This window comes from Merops nubicus, unplaced genomic scaffold (assembly GCF_000691845.1).
Source record: "Merops nubicus isolate BGI_N331 unplaced genomic scaffold, ASM69184v1 scaffold94, whole genome shotgun sequence".
Taxonomy (NCBI): Eukaryota; Metazoa; Chordata; class Aves; order Coraciiformes; family Meropidae; genus Merops; species Merops nubicus.
The window spans coordinates 119,951-135,984 of NW_008604643.1; the positions used below are offsets into that span (position 1 = coordinate 119,951).

General features: G+C 38.6%; 1 protein-coding gene across 1 annotated transcript; it reads right to left on the reverse strand.

The window, feature by feature from the left end:
• Positions 1 to 11,165: 11,165 nt before the first annotated feature.
• Positions 11,166 to 14,901, reverse strand: FBXO5 (F-box protein 5). Its single transcript, XM_008939054.1, has 4 exons — positions 14,164 to 14,901; positions 13,936 to 14,026; positions 12,568 to 12,729; positions 11,166 to 11,417 (listed from the first exon to the last, which is right to left on the reverse strand). The coding sequence occupies exons 1-4, from the start codon at positions 14,883 to 14,885 to the stop codon at positions 11,166 to 11,168; spliced, it is 1,227 nt and encodes a 408-aa protein (XP_008937302.1). The 5' UTR covers positions 14,886 to 14,901.
• Between the last annotated feature and the right edge of the window lie 1,133 nt (positions 14,902 to 16,034).

A 16,034-nucleotide genomic window follows, 5' to 3' on the forward strand; every position in this document is an offset into this window, starting at 1 on the left:
GTTGACATATGGGTGATTGCCACAGCCCTTCATAAAGAGGTGGTGAGTTTGCCTTATAGCTTCCCCCCAGGGTGCAGCTGGCCCTGCAGGGAGAGCCAGAAGGGAAATGAGCCCCAGGGGTCCGGCACTGAGTTAACCAAAAAAAAGGTCAGGTGCCTGCTTGGGGTTAAAAGCCAGGACCACTTGCAGGGAGTCAGGAGTGTCTGTCTGTGGAGTGCACTCCACAGAGCTTCCTGGTTCAGGGAAGACCTCCCGACTCTCCCTGGAGCTGGGCCCTGGTCTGTTTAGGCCTTTGCAAACGCGGGTTGATCGGGTGAGAGTTGCCATGTGGGCACCTTTATCTCATGTGTTTAACTGGCTGGTCTGGCTGTTTCCCATGCCAACTGTGGGCAACCTCAGTTCACTGTTTATACCACCTGTTGTGGGCCGGGTCATGTCGTTTGCGGGATCGTTGGGGGTGGCGTTGATCATGTACGAGCTTGTTGACCTGTTTGTACCCTCGGCGGTCATTCATATAGTAACATTTCTGTCTACAATACAGTCTGCATATTGGTTCATCTCCCTGCTGGTGTTTTCATTTTTGCTGGGCCTGGTCATTGGCAAAACAAAGTCACAACATTTAACATCACAAACATGCATGATGTGGAAATTACAGTGACAGAATCGCAGCAGTAAATACTAAAGTTCTCAACTGCAGCTTTTGTTCCATTTCATCAACATTCCTGCACCCTCTGGAGTGCAGGAAAGTTTATGAAAACTTTTTTTCTGTGCTCTTGCAAATGAGTTTTGTTTTTTTTTTTTCCTTTGTAGTTGTTCCCCAGTGGTCATTGAGTAAAAGGATCTTCTGAGAGGTTAAGTCTCTGACTCACAAAGTCTTAGCTTGAAAGATAGTGAAATATTCTTGAAAGTATTTCAATTGTCATCAGCATTGCAGGAATAAGATGATAGAAATCAAGAATTATTAAGCAGAAGACTATATTAGGATTTCAGAATGCTTTAAATCAAGAACTTTAAAATTACATGGAGCACATAAAGAAGACAAGGAATTCTCATTAAAAGATTATTCTCCACTCCCTGATCTAAATTCTATGATCTCTCAGACCTTCCAAATTATATATTCTATGAGCCTTTCATGTTGTTTTTGTTTTAGCACAAATAAAAAAGCTGCATGCTACTACTACTCTGAAATCAAAATAAACGGATGTTAACTGAGGTTTAATACTAAAATGATGATGATGCTTTTTCATACTCCCCAGAGTTAACATTTATTACCTGCAAAACACATCCAGACTAAAAGGGCATTGAAAATATAATCGGAGAAGTGCATTACTTTATAGCAATTTTGCAGCAGCTACTATGGCAATAGAGCAACTTTTCTGAGCCTAACTCTTATAGAGGATATTTAATGCCATGAGTGTTTTGAGTTCACGAGCAGTTGAAATCCATTTTTTCAGTAACACAAATACTGGCTTAATTTACAAAGATTTATGGATCAATTTCTTCCTCACAGGCTGTGTATTGCAGTAGTGTATTGAGCTTCTTTCATGCCCTTAAGGGCAAGCTTAAGGAGAAAGCTTTTGGATCATGTCTCCTGCCATGTTAATTTTTAAAATGATGTGGTGTCTTGCTGGCTTTGAACAAGTCTTAAAAATGGTAACCAAAACAGGTGCTGACTTTTTTTTTATTATTTTTAATCCTTCAATCTTTTACTACCAGGTATTCAGCTTGCTGTCAGCAAGCTCTGGTTTTTCTGGTGGTCTAAAAGGGAACACTCCACTTTCACCTACACACCAGTTTAAAATATGAATTTTTTAAAGAGCTACCTTTTATCATACTGGATTAAACATTTCCCTAACTATTGTAAGCTTCATATTAAATAATAACTGCGTGCTTCCCCTGTAACACTGGGAGCTCATTTTTGAACCTGAAAGTCAAAGCACATTAATTTTACTTTGTATGTTCTTTATTAGAAAAAAACCCACAATATACTATTTTATTTTTCATTCTTTCACCATTTTCTGTCAAAAGGTTTGTACAATAGCTGTGTTTTCAGCATAGTTCCCACAGAAATGTCTGATAAATTCTATATAAAAATAGAAGATGAATTGAACACAGAGCTAGCATAGTGTTTCTCATCTCCCTTTCTCAAGAGTCTGAGATGAAAGGAAAAAAAAAAACAAAACTGGTTAAAATCACTTTCAAAAAATGAAATTTATCAAATAAAAATGTGTATCTGTAGTTATCATTCATGTTTTTTATATATTTTAACCGTTAGCAAGATATATTTGAAAATTTTGTTTTAATAAGGTTATAGATTAAAACTATATTTTCATAAAATACACTTCAAATTGTGGAAAAGGAGGCAAAAATGTCAGTTTCAGTTTAAATCTCTACAAATTAAAAATAAATGCACAACTAAGAAAAAAAAAAGTCGTATTCCTCTTTTCAACTACCTCCTACTAGAGAAGTTTGCAGAGAATTAAAAAAATATTTCTGGCATATTGTAGTTCAAAATTGACTAAATTTCCTGTGGATAAGCACTATAATTACATATACAGATAACCCTGGAAGAGGAGAATTCTTTAATCTTACCTGAATAAAAATTTATCTGGTTTATAATACAATTTCTGTACATACAACAATGAAAACATTCAGAACTATTTTAAAACTTTATAATTCCATTTAATAATTTCTCTGAAAAAAATTTACTAATTTAAAATCAAAGGAACAGAAATAAGTTGTGATATAGCTGGTGGGTTTTCTTTTTCAGCTTATAATCTTTGTAAGCTCACATTAATTTGTGTGTTTAATTTATTCAGGACAGACAGAAAAAGTCATTGTTACCCTCTGCCCTCCTCTCCATAATTAACATTTTTTATCCTTTGGAAGTCTAATCCACAGGTCAAGTCCAGGTATTTCTTCCATTCATTTAATTTTTGTCGCAGGGTGACAACCATTTCAGCCTAGTTAGCAGTGCTAGAAGTTTAGCCTGGTTTTATATAGGAGCATAAACTTCTGTTTTCATCAGCCGCAAAAGCAACAAATGTGTGATGGAGACTTAGGAGGGTTATACAAGCATACATCCTTTACTCACAGTAAGGAGTTGCTTCAAAGGTATTGAATTCTGTCTCAGGAAGGAAAATAAGTATATTTGTTACCTCAGATTTTCACTTGGTCTTTAGAGTGTTTGAGGCGTGAGCTGAACCTGGTTTTATCATTTTAGACAACTTTTGTACATTTTTTTCCTCCCCATCAATATGAGTAACCTGGCTTTAAATATTACCAAATTAAACCAATAATCTTTCTTAAGTAGACAAGGCATCACGTTCCTAAAAGTGTCATTACTTTTTTGAGCACCAAGTACCACAAACCACAAAGTATTTCTTGATTTACCACTTTAATTACTGTGAAAAGCAGTATAGATAGAAGAAGACATAATCCCAGAATTTGGAGTCAGTAAGTCCAGACTGTATTTGTCACTGGACTGTTGCACTACCTTGAACCAAGCATTTTGTATCTCCACTGTTTTACATTTAAAATAGAATAACAACATTAATCTTTTTGCAATTTAAAGATCAGAAAATGACATGTAATTTAGGTATTATGTCCTGTTCTATGCCTGGTTTATGTTCCAAGAAGCCAAGATCACTCAAACCTATTTCTGAAAAATTTTATGTTGGTCATGGATTTCTTTTGGTTTGTATCAATGCTCAGGAGGAAAATGGGAAAATGTTTTATGAAGACTTGGCTATCACCTTCAAGACAAGATCACAGAGTCCCTGAATACTATTTTTCTCATAGCATGCATTGGCATAAAAAAGAGCTCAAAGAGCTACCTCTACCAGAAATCAATCTGTTCTTTGTCAAGACTTATCATTAGCTGTCCCACAAGTCAATGTTTTTCAATAATATTGTTATTACTTAGTACATTGTAATAGTTTCTTTTCTTCTGAGTATTTCCAAAGGAAGCAACACATATGCTCTAACTTCTTCAAACACACACAACCAGTACCTTTGACTTTGGTCACCATAATTTAAGAAATTGACATGGAAAAGAACAATTTCAGGCTTTTAATTTCTTTTAGTGTGAATATGTATGGAAATATGAAAACATTTTAATCATATTCAAGACCGGTATGTCAACATAAAACAATATACTGAATTACTGTGTACTCCAGGAACTTTGTGAAAGCCTTGTTACAGTGAGGATAAAGCTGTTCTGAAACAACAAAAACCTTGTTCTTGATTGAAACTCCAAGGGAAGAAAACTTTCTGTTGTGATATGCAAATCACAGCAAAAAATATGTCATCTTGTTAAGAAAGTCACCCTTCAGGGCAGAATCTATCTGCAAGTACTGAGAACGCAGAAAGATATTAATGAGTACTGACAAGAAAATAAGTACTGTGAGTATTAGCATGTTGCAGGTATAAGAAGAAATATTAAAAAGTGTACTCCTGATGTACTTCATGGTTAATTTATAGCAGAGTGGTGGAACTGTGGTAGTGGGGCAGGACACTAAGACGTCTTTTTTATATATATTTTTTACTTTTTTATATCATGTGCAAATGTTAAGAATATAACTGCTACTTAACAGAGGTGAGGAGACCAGAACAAATATGAACTGCTTACTTTTCTAGAGCTCTTTCTAAAAGGTATACAAGACTGCAAAGTCTTGAGGTGTTTTTACCGATTCACTTACCTTTAACAGATGACACCTTACATGGTTTTGGTTTTGATTTTGGTTTTGTTTTTCTGCTTCAGTGTTTTCCTACTATGGTTTAACATCGTGACTTATTACACAACCATGATGTGCCATAAAGAATGACAGGGACATGAAGCAACTAACAAACTTTCTGGATTTCATACTGGCACCTGGATATTTTTTATCTAGTGGTACCTAAGTAAATGTGTTGCAGAAAGTAAACATATTACTGCAGTGCCTGTTGTGAGTATTTTCAAGGCAACACAGAGATTTTTAATTCAAAAACATAATGTGTATTTTTACGAGCAGATGGTGTTTAAAGTATGTTTGTAAGCAAATTGCAATTGATGTCTTCTCCACTAATTTGGTATCCAGGGATAATCTTGAAAATTAGATCTACATATGACTAACGAAAATCTGTTGTACAATGTAATTAACTGAGTCGAGGTAGACACTCATAAAATCACACTAAACATAGGAGGTAAGTCTCAGAGGCCTTGTGTCACAGTGTTTGCATTATGATTCATACATGAGCCAGCTACCAATAAAGCCCCTGGAAGGAGCCCTCATCGTTGCTAAGAAGGAGCATTGCGCTCTCTGGTGGACGTACAAAACACATCAATAGTTGTAGGAGGTGGCAACCGGTGAAACGCCACCATAGCTGTACCCATCCTAAGTCGCTTATGTGAAGCTGTAACCACCATGCATTCTCCCTGGAAAAGCTACCCCTCCTTCTGAAACATGTATGACCACCTGAACTTTGTATTCCCACATCAAATACTTTTGGTCAGAGCCATCTCCAACCTTCTTGATGTTCTCAGTGCAACAGGTCCAACATGGGCTGAGGATGCCAGAGTAGCTAGGGCATTTAATGCAACACCAGCATTCACCATTACTCTTCTGGTTTGGCCGTGAAATATTAAATATCTGTGGGCCTGCATAAAGACTGCCCCCCACCTCGGGCCTCACAGCTACCCCAGATGACTTCCTCAGCCCTTCCATGACCTACCATGCCCTAACTTGGCCCTTGCTCCAGCATCAGCCTTCCTGCTACCCCCTGCCAAGCATAGCTGCATCAGCCAAGGGCAGAAGCACTTCTGGCACCTCCCAGAAACTAGCCCAGAACTTAGGAGGTAGAATATAGTGTAGAAGAGGTGCATGGTTCCCTTCCTCTCCCCAACCATAGCCTTGCTTGGCCAGAAGACATCCTCATGACTATCCTTGGATCCTTGGGCTGGCCTTCACACTGCACCTGACAGAGAGCTATAGAGGGCTCATCATACTCCCTCAGCATCAAACCAAAACCTACAGAGCAGTCAACAAACTTAGGGAATTCCCACCCCCCCTCCCTCCTTTTTTTTTTTTTTAATCTTAATTTCTCATAATGCCTTCCAAGCCCTTGGCTTGTTTGAGCACTGTACTGAGGTACCATGAAGACCATTCTAAATGCAAAGAGAAGAACAGTACTAAACCTTAAGGGACAAACCTCAGCTTCTGAACCATCTCAGTGACCATTACAAGAATGTCTGTTCCTTCATTTCAGCCTTGCAAGTATTTCTGCATGTGCCAGCAGGCTTATGTAGACCCTTGCTGCTTTTGTTTTCTGTTAAGAATACCAGCACTATGTTTTTCCCTCTCTCCTCATGTTCCTCCAAACTTCTTCAAAGGAGAAACCACTCTGACAAGGTAACATTAAAATTGAGTGCCCCTGACATGACAATTTCTTCATCCTCAGGTAAAGACCCACATTCCAGCAGTTGCACAGCTTCGTATGTCCTCATACTCTTAGCTTAATGTTTAAATGTAATAGAGGCGGAATCTTTTCTACTCTGGCAAATTTATTTCAAAATTCAGCTAATGACATTTCAGGTGAAGACTCCAGCTCCTCCCAACCACAGCGGAGGCACTGTACGAGAAGTTACTTTACATATTCATGCTATGCCTTTTAGATTTTTTGCAAGTTGACACCATTAGCTTCTGCCACAAACTTCATCCAGGGCATGACACAACAGTCGTACAGCTGAGGTGTTCATCAAATCTCAGTCAATCAGGAATGTGGCATCTGACCCCAGGCAAAGCTCCAGACTTGTGCTGAGGGCTTGATGGGATGGCTTGCATCACTGATCTAGAGCAGCAGATTTTCTCTCTACTTGTCACTAAAGGGGCACTATATAAAATAGGTGTTATGTTTTTAGGGCAACAAATCATCCCTTGAAGGCATGTGCATTTAGCAGCAGGATAAAACTTTCATGGAAAGCAGTGATTTTTTTTAAAGTTTAACAAATATGTACTTATTCTACAAAAACATGTTTGAAACAAATGTTAAAATCAGTAGTTGAGTTCAAGGTTTGGGTTTCGTTCTTTTAACCACAGAATTAATGTGATTACCCTTGACTGTAGTCGCTGGATGGATAGCTACAGTCAGTGGTGATGGACAATGCCACAAGAAGTCAATGAGTACAGCTTCATGAAGTGTTCCAAGAGCACCATCTTGTGGCTTTCCCTTTCTACAACTTATTATTTTTTAAAATCTCTGTACTACAGCATAATTTTCTCAAAAAGGTTGTCAGCCCTTGGCTTTAGGAGTAAGTGTTTTGGGAATTAGGGAAGGAATTCTTATCACAGTTTTAATCTAGATTCCTTTTTTTTAAATTCTGTTAGTCAGGGCAAACTTTATATTATTGCCACTAAATAGTCCGAGCTTTTTTTGAGAACGATCACTGCCAGAACTTTGAGTTTTAAACTCTTTTTGTCAAACAAAACATTTGACATGCTAAAATGTCACTTCTTTGCAGTGGAGCCTTTGCCTAGTGACAGCATATTGGACACATGCTGAAGTTTTGCCATGCATTAGAAATCAGCTTCTGAGGTGAAGAGCTAGGCTGTGTGCATAACTGAAGTAAGAGCTTTTGTCTTTTTTGTTTGTTTTGTTTTTTTTTTTCCATGTCCCACAGCCCTCAAAGCACAAAGGCTGCTGCTGGAGGATAAACTGTTTTTGAAAATGATTATATCATCAGACTAATCGTCATTATCTGACACTTCTCTGAAGCTTCTCTGGTTGCAGTGGTGGGACATCTTGGATCACCTTGCTTTACAGAACGATGTAAGCATCTCGAGTAGCATCTTGGGTTTTTCAGGACAGCATCGTAAATGCAAGAGAGAACAGCTGCAAAATGTGGATGTTCGATATTGATTGCAGAAAGTCCTAAGCCTTTGCCTGCCTCTAAGCTAGAGTCAGGATGAAGTTAAGGAATATCCTGGCTCCACAGTTGTTCAGGCCAAGGGAACAGCTGGTATTCACTGCATTTAACAGAGCAAAGAAACACCCCACCCTTCCTCACCACGCAGAGCCGCACCTAGAGATAAGCAAGTAACTGGGAGAGATAAGCAAGTAACTGGGAGAAATCTGTACTCTCCCACCAGCTAGACAGGGGACTCTGTCAGCCTGCAGGTGCTTATCACCCTCTGTAGATCTGAAAGGCGTATGTAACGCGAGAATGAAGCTTATCATATTCCTGCAATGACACTGGGGCTGCCAAATGTTGAGTCTGAAAGTGTTTTTGACAACCCAGCTGGGGTTGTCCCCAGCTCGGGGAAGACTCATCTCCATAAGGCAAGTGCTGTGCTCTGGGGCTAGGCACCACTCTCACATCGATTACGTATCAAAGAGAGGTTCAAGATAGGCTCAGCACAGACATTAACAACAATCTGCATCTGCCAAAGGGTCCCGCCTTTGGCGTGTAAATCACTTTCCTCAGCACCGCTTGGGGCACCTCACTATAAGCAGCTGCATTTCTGGCTCAGTATGCCTAGGTGGGGAGTGGTTGCCCACCCCCTTTTCCTGCCATTAAACTGGAGCTGTTTAGAAGGATACCAGCAACGGTGTGGGTTTCGGTAAGATGCATAGATTTTATATAGGGCAAATGCTCAGCATTTTTGAGCAAGGTTTCAACTGTAGGGTAAGATTAATCACAAAGAAAGAAACTGCTGTGTGGCCACCACAGATCCCCATGCTTCTTTTTGTTAATTTTGTAGAAGAAAACTGCAAGCATTGCTAACAGGTCAAGGTCCTTACAGAGCTGACACCCACCTGTTGAAGGCTACAATCTTGAATGTTTATTCTGATTATAAACACTAAGGCTAGTAGGCAAAAGCTACTAGGATAAGACAAAAATGGCTGGGCAGGTGGAAGTAAACAGCCACAGTGATTTGCAGTAGATCCATTATAGCTTGGCCAAAGCTTCATTAGAAGTAATGTAATTTTTTCAATAAGGTTTTGCACAGAAGGTAGATACCTCTTATTCAAAAATTAATGAAAAATCTCCACTTCTTCATATTGTTCACCTCCAGTTGTGAACACTGAAGGCATGTAATGTAATTTTCCCCCTTACTTGGAAGTAACACGGAATTTTCCTCAAAATTCTACATGAGCAAATAAATTTCTACAGGAAAACAAAACAAACCAAAAAACCAACAGGTATTCACTCTCTCCCTGTACAATTTGTTAGCCCTACTAGAGAGTAGATAACCCCTCTTAGCAAGCTCAAAATCTGAAAATGTAAACTTGTCAAGTTCGCAACATCCACATTCAGCTGCCAGACACACAAGTTCTAAATACAAGATCTATCACTCTCTACACCGGTTCAAGTGTGGATGCCTCTGCCACAGTTCTCAAAATCAGTGTACAAAAGGGCAGCTCTGTGCGGATCACATTAAGATATCTGTGCTCTTCAGGACACAGGAATTTCAGTAGACACATAAAAATTTTATAATTTTTTGCTTGTATTTCTTACCTGTGTTCAGCCTACAGCTTGCTAACAGACTCTGTGTGCTTGCATGCCTATCAAGCCTCTGACCATTGTCTTTGCCATGTCTCACAAACAATACTGGAGACACCAACACCCAGTAGTTGAGGGCTATTACTTCCTATACAAACACCACTCTTCTGGCCTGCAGGAATGGCTGGTAACGATGGTCCAATTAGCAAAATAAGAAATAAAAGGATGGAAGACTTCTGTCATTCTCATACCTGTAAGTGGACTTAGACAAAAGATTCATGGAATGAAAGTTCTTCACTATAATTCACGTTGTCCTCTAAGTCTCAGACTTTAAGGTTAGATTCTTTGCCACATAGAATTGGAATGCTAGAGGTCCTGTTCAACTCCTCCTACCACTGCTATCACAAATGGGAGATTAACAAGTGCAGGAAAAGTTGCCATACAGTGTGTAACCACCCAAGCTCCAGCCATCATTTCCTGAAAACAAGCAGTCCTTTTCTTGAAAGCTTACCTTTCTTTGCTGTGGAATCACAAAGACTTTACTGACAGTCACAGCTAGTTCTGCAACAGCAGCATAAACTGACCCAATTGAAAATTTTCTGTTGTGTGCATTGGTTCAGATACTATTGGCAAATGTGGCCAAGAGCCTGTAGGTAAGCTGCAGGAACACAGGATAAGAATGGATTCAGTATATTTTACACAAAACCAGATCCGCTTTTTCTTAAATCAACATTTTTAAGAAACACATACTAGAAAGCTTGAGAAATGGGCATGAGAAGTAACCTTTCAAGATCATAGAATCATGATAAATAGGAAGTCTAGATTTGCCAACCAGGTTGTTGAGAACAGCAATTTATTTTGACATTTACAAGACAAACATGAATAATATTTAAAGTAGTATTTACAATTATATACAAATATTTTAAAAGTATCTTATTATTTAGAAAAAAATGGCAAAGCATTTTTTTTTAGCAGTATAGCCATGACAGTACTTTTTTTTTTTTCCTTGTAAAATGGAAAGTTTATCACCTCAATTAATGGAAAACCTGCAGTTTCTGCATGGAGAAATGAAAGAAGAGCAACAATTTAAGAATCGCATAAGTTAAACCAACAGAGAAAATGGTATTAACTTCCACACCTTAAAATTAGGCAAAGCCTTGAAAAAAATGCATAAAATCTCAACTCCTCTCCTTATTTTATGTTAAAAGGGAATTCACTCACCTCACAACATTCTCACTATAAACGCTTTTAAAAGACTTTTGAACATTAGTAAACATTTAAATAAAACACAGTTTATAATTTCCCCCCTTCTGGCATCCAAGAATTGCTTGGGTTACACATGGAATGCTACTTGTCAAAATATTTTTGGTTTGTTCAATATTATTGTGGGGTGTTTTGAAGACTGGAACACAATAAATGAATTGTCAGGACAGTATTCAAAATATGATAATCCAGACCCAGAATTTTCTTTTCGATGTGTAGATTAGTAAGACTTTTTTAAAAAGGACATTTGTGACGATTTCTAGGAATTTCAACATGATCAAATAGTACAGAAGAATAATAAAATCAACATTTTTTAAAATTTAGAATAGCAGAAATAATTTTCTTGTTCAATTTTCTTTGTGGATAACTTCATATCCTGAAAAAAAACATTCATGTGACAATCTCCATTGGGATGGATGGATCACAATCGCCGTAGATTCTGTTTGCTTTTCTTAGTCCCAGGAAGCACCCCGAGCTTAGAGATGGGTTTCACTGTTTTGCCACTCATACAGTCACTGGAGCTGTGGTAACTGCACATGCACTTTGTGCAAAAGTCAAAGCCACAACTTTCATGACTGCATATTGCTCTTTGTAGATACGAGTCATACTTTGCTGGTGAGCCACAGCGATGGCAAACTTTAAGGCTTTCAGTGTTTCTCAAGGTCTTGGCAGCCTTTTGGAAAAAGCATATAAAGAAAATAATGAGTGGAGAGGAAATAGCCCAAACATTCCCTTATGTTATTTAAGTGCCACAAAACACAATTAGAACCATTCCTACCCTAGAGAGACAAGTCACAAATTTAGCCTAATTCTGGTTGTCTCAAATCCTAATAGAGATTGAAGAGGAATAATCAGTTTAATCAGGAATAATCAGCACTGTAGGTGCTTTGGACTGGAATATAGATAGCCAATTTAAAATTCTTAAAAATTGTAAAGGACAGACAGATAATGCCAAGCAGTAGGACAAACCCCTCTTGAATCCTCCAAACATCACCCAAGGACAGTGGACTTAGTTAACTTTTTTTTTTTTTTAAAAGAAATAAAATAAATATGAATTCTATTTACATCATTAACATTTTTGAAAAGTGAGTAAAGTGTCCAGAAATCTTAGCTGTTGGGCACTCTGGTTGAAATGGAAGCAATTCCTACTTCTCGCCAATGAATTCATTTTTGGCACAAAACCAAAGCCTTCATTCAAAATAATTTAGCATTAAAAAAAATTATAGACCTGTGTAACATCTTAGAGAACTCAGTTGTTAAAAGCCAAATGTTTTTATAATCTCAATGTGTGCATACAAGCACATGTGTACGTTTATCAAGGAAAGAAATTTTAGACTGCTACTTCAGTGTAAAATTGAACTGTTTCCTAATGCTGCAAAGTGCTATTTAATAGTATTAGAACAGCTTGATCATACTTTCCAGTGCAATTCTATCTTCTCTTATTATGCCAGTTTACAGAATAAGCTTTTTGAACATGAGCATAAAAACTTGGGATTGCTTATCTGGAAAACGTGATTCATAATAAGCCCATGGAAACTAACAGGAAATGACTAGACTTCATGTCTGATCCAAGCCAAAGTTTAAGGGGAAAAAAAACCTCTAAACCACTAAGCCATTTTTAGGGTACCTAGACACCCAGGGATGGGGGGGGGGGAAACAGAACTTCCCAGTGTATCACTATTTGTCACTTAGTTTCTGATGTCTTAAAATAGGCTCAATAAGCAAAATCTGGAGACACTCCTTTCAGAAATATGCTTTACAAGTTCATTGTGTGCCAGACAACATGAGAAATTAAAGATGAATGGAAGTCATCAGTTAGTTACCTCAGAAAACTCCGTCAGCCTGCTATGATTCTTAGATGCTTTGGATCTGGTGCCTTTTTTATTCAAGTTGATTGGTGGGGTTGCTTTCTGAATGGAAGCCAAAGCAGCTCGGGAGAGAACATACTCCCTTGTTGCAGCATGCTCTGATGCCTTAGTGTTATTCTGATGAAAATAAAAACAAGAATAAAATTTGAGAAGAGACTTATCTGATGCTGACTTTACCAGAAGACAACAATTTGTTGTCAATCCATGCTCCTGCCTAGGTTTCAAATAAAACATCACTCCAAGTAGTATGCTACTAATTTTACCTTAGCTTTCTCAGTCACTGCTCTTATAAATGTGTAGAACAGACCCCAGTGCAGACCACGAAAACCACATATTACAAAATGCAACTTATTAACTTATATTAAGACATAATTATCTAGGCAGAGCATGTAACACATGGTGATAACAATGGTTTAAAGCACAAAGCAATATTTATAATTCTTTATGGTGAGCATGGATTCTTGAAGTTTTCTTTCTGACAAGTCAAGTCCTCCCACCAATTTTCTAAGTTTGCAGTTCAAGTTAAAAAAAGCATACAATGGCAGGGAGGGGGAATCAAACTTTACGAGATGAATGTTCAGTGCTGTCCAACAGTTTCATCTCAACAGGCTAGCACCATAAAATATTACATGAAATTCAAACTAGTTGGTTACCTTATTTTGTGGCAGACCCTAAGCCTTGTTTCATTGTCTTTCTATCTCTCAAGGAAGAAAAACACCTGTAGTGTTTTAAAAGAGTCCTGCCTTGGTGAAGTGCAATGCTAGTGCAGTTGGATTTTTTTTATTTCATATGACAAATAGGCATTAAGAATAGCTCACAATGCAAAAAGCTTTTCAGTCTTCTGTAGCCAACATGTTGCACTTCTGAGATTGTTGCTAGAAAGTATAAGCAGAGAATCTGAGTTGCACAGTCAGCTGATTGATTTCTTGTCAGTTTCTTTCCCTTCTGCATCAGTGAGGATGTTGAAGCAAGCAAGCCTTTGCTGAGAGCCTCTTGGGCTTGCCCAGCAGGCAGTTCTGGAGCTGACCCTCTCCTTTCTGCCTTCCTTTGTAACACAGGACACATGGAACAGAAGCTCTTAACATCTGCATCTCTCCTTGGGTAACCTTCTCAGTCAGCCTTTCTTGAGCTTCAAAGACAGTAAAGTGACTAGGCAACGTCTGAGCCAACGCATCCTAACATAATAAACTCAGATGCTCCAGTGACAATGTTTTCAATCTAAGAAACTCCTCTGTAATCTCTTAAAGCTGAGAGGAGTCCTGAAATAGCATAAAGACACTGCTGGCCTAGGCTTGAAACATCTTAACAAGTACAGAAACTTACAGAAAAGTTTTTCACAGCTTTACTATACTTTTGCAAAATCCATTTATCTTCTTGTAGAATCTTCTGCCATGTTGTGCTGACTTTGGCAAAACTGCAACAACAAAAAACCCATGAGTTATCTCCTAGAAAAGGGAAAAAACTTTTGAGTAAATGTCACAAGTCCCATATAAAAAAACATTTTAGATTGTTTACTTTCCCATTGATATACAATTAAACCAATATACTTACTTTATTAAATCCATCTCACTGAGATGCCTTAAAATGTTTCCTAATATATGCTTCACATCCTTTTGGAAGAGTTCGGCAAGAATGTCTATTCTATCTAATCCCATTTTCTTTCCAATTAGGTTACTAAGATCAACCTTTCCCCTAAAAACAATTCTGTCTACTGCAGCCCAAGACTTGAGGTTTCTTTTACCACTTTTTTTCAGAGTTGAGCAAATCATTTTTTCATAATGGACTACTGGCAACAAGGTCTTCTTTGAAAACTGTGCTTCATTTTGGTTCTTCATGAGACAATGTTTTGGTGTGCCACAGAGATTCCCAGCTAAAGGTATAGTATCCTCGTGTTCTATTGCATCAGTATATTGATTACTTAACAAGGATGAATAACCACTGTCCTCATTAGATTTACTGCTTTCCAGTGCTTCTATTTCATAGATACCTTCATCAAGTCTCTGAGTTACTTGCTTGTTTTCTTTGTTATGTACACGTCTTCCTTCATCCTCAAGATCTGAATTTCCTGTGTCTGCATGGTATGAGTCACTAAGGAGTATTTTCTGATGCTCTTCAGGACAGCTTTTACAAAAGCCTTCCTTGTAATTCAAGGAGCAGGATTCTTCCAGTCTTGTTTTCTCCACAGTAGTTTTCAGTGGTGCAAACCCAGCACGACGAGACGTACAATCGAAATCACGTTTCATTTTGAAAGAGTGGTTGAGGTTTGATTTCATTATTTTGTTGGTATCCTGCAAGAAACGAGGACAGTGTTAAAACACAGCATAAATAGCACCACAAATTAATTTCCTTGTGAAGAACCAATCGTGCCTTCCTTCTGCATTATGAGTTTTAAGTTTTTCTCTAACTCACCCTCTAGTGTCTAAAACACAGACAACTAGTGAAACTAAGGATTTGAACAGCCATACAATAAATCTACGTAAGATCTTCCCAAAATTAGAGTTTTATGATGCATTTAACTGGGGTGAATACACTGACTGGCAGATTTACTTTGTCAGCACTCCACCAGTATAGATTACTCTTAGACACAACAACATCTTCACTTCCTACCTTAAATGTGGTGATAGACTCTGGACACTTGCAGTCCCTGAAAGGGACACCAGTGGCAGAGGGTCCATGAGTGACTGCGGTCTGGTGCAGGGGTACAGACATGTACAGCCAGGCCAGAGCAGCCTGAAGTTTGTATCCAAGGCCAGAGGAAATGCTGCTGATGCTGCCAGGTATCTGGCATTTTTAAAAAGGGAGAAGGAAAAGCTGGAGTGCCTACATGCTTGTGTAAATTACAGTGGACCCTTAAACAATGGTCGAAGTGAAATAAAGATTACCTGAAAGCATGATTTTTAAGAGGGTGGAAGGTTGATAGATATTACAGGGAAACAGAGCTTTTCTTGTCCTGTTTCTTTCCCCTTCCCCCAAAGTGTGGTGCTATCTATATTAACAATTGCGGGGGGATGGGCAAGGGCTGGCGGGGAAAAGGAAGCCATCTCTGTCGTGTAAAATCTAAGGGGAAAAGAATTTTCAACATGCTTTGCAATCCGTAGGAAAAAATAAAGTCCCCCATTTGAGTAGGTATTTTAAGGAATTTAAGCACTTCCAGCCGGTCTGGGGAAAAGTATTAGAAAAACGTGTTTCGTGAACGTTTCAGAGAAAACGTCCTTTCTCCGTTCCTACTTTTGGTGGAACGAGCAAACAGGCTTATAGCTTTGTACAGTGTGAGTCGGGGGTCATGGAAGCCCTCGCTAAGCCGCCGCCGCCTCCTCCCTTTTCCCCCTGCGCGCCAAGAGCGAGCGGTGGAGCTTTTGGGCCGAAACCCCGCGGAATTAGGAAACGTCCCCGCTCCCCGCGTGGCGGGAGGGCCGGCCCCG

Excerpts from the sequence above, each read along its gene's own strand:
- FBXO5 (XM_008939054.1), bottom strand. The coding sequence starts at position 14,885 with ATGAAATCAAACCTCAACCACTCTTTCAAAATGAAACGTGATTTCGAT. Across the intron at positions 14,027-14,163 it reads AGTGAGATGGATTTAATAAA|TTTTGCCAAAGTCAGCACAA; the intron begins GTAAGTATATTG and ends TTGTTGTTGCAG. Across the intron at positions 11,418-12,567 it reads GGCTGACGGAGTTTTCTGAG|GCTGCCAAGACCTTGAGAAA; the intron begins GTAACTAACTGA and ends TTTTTCCAAAAG.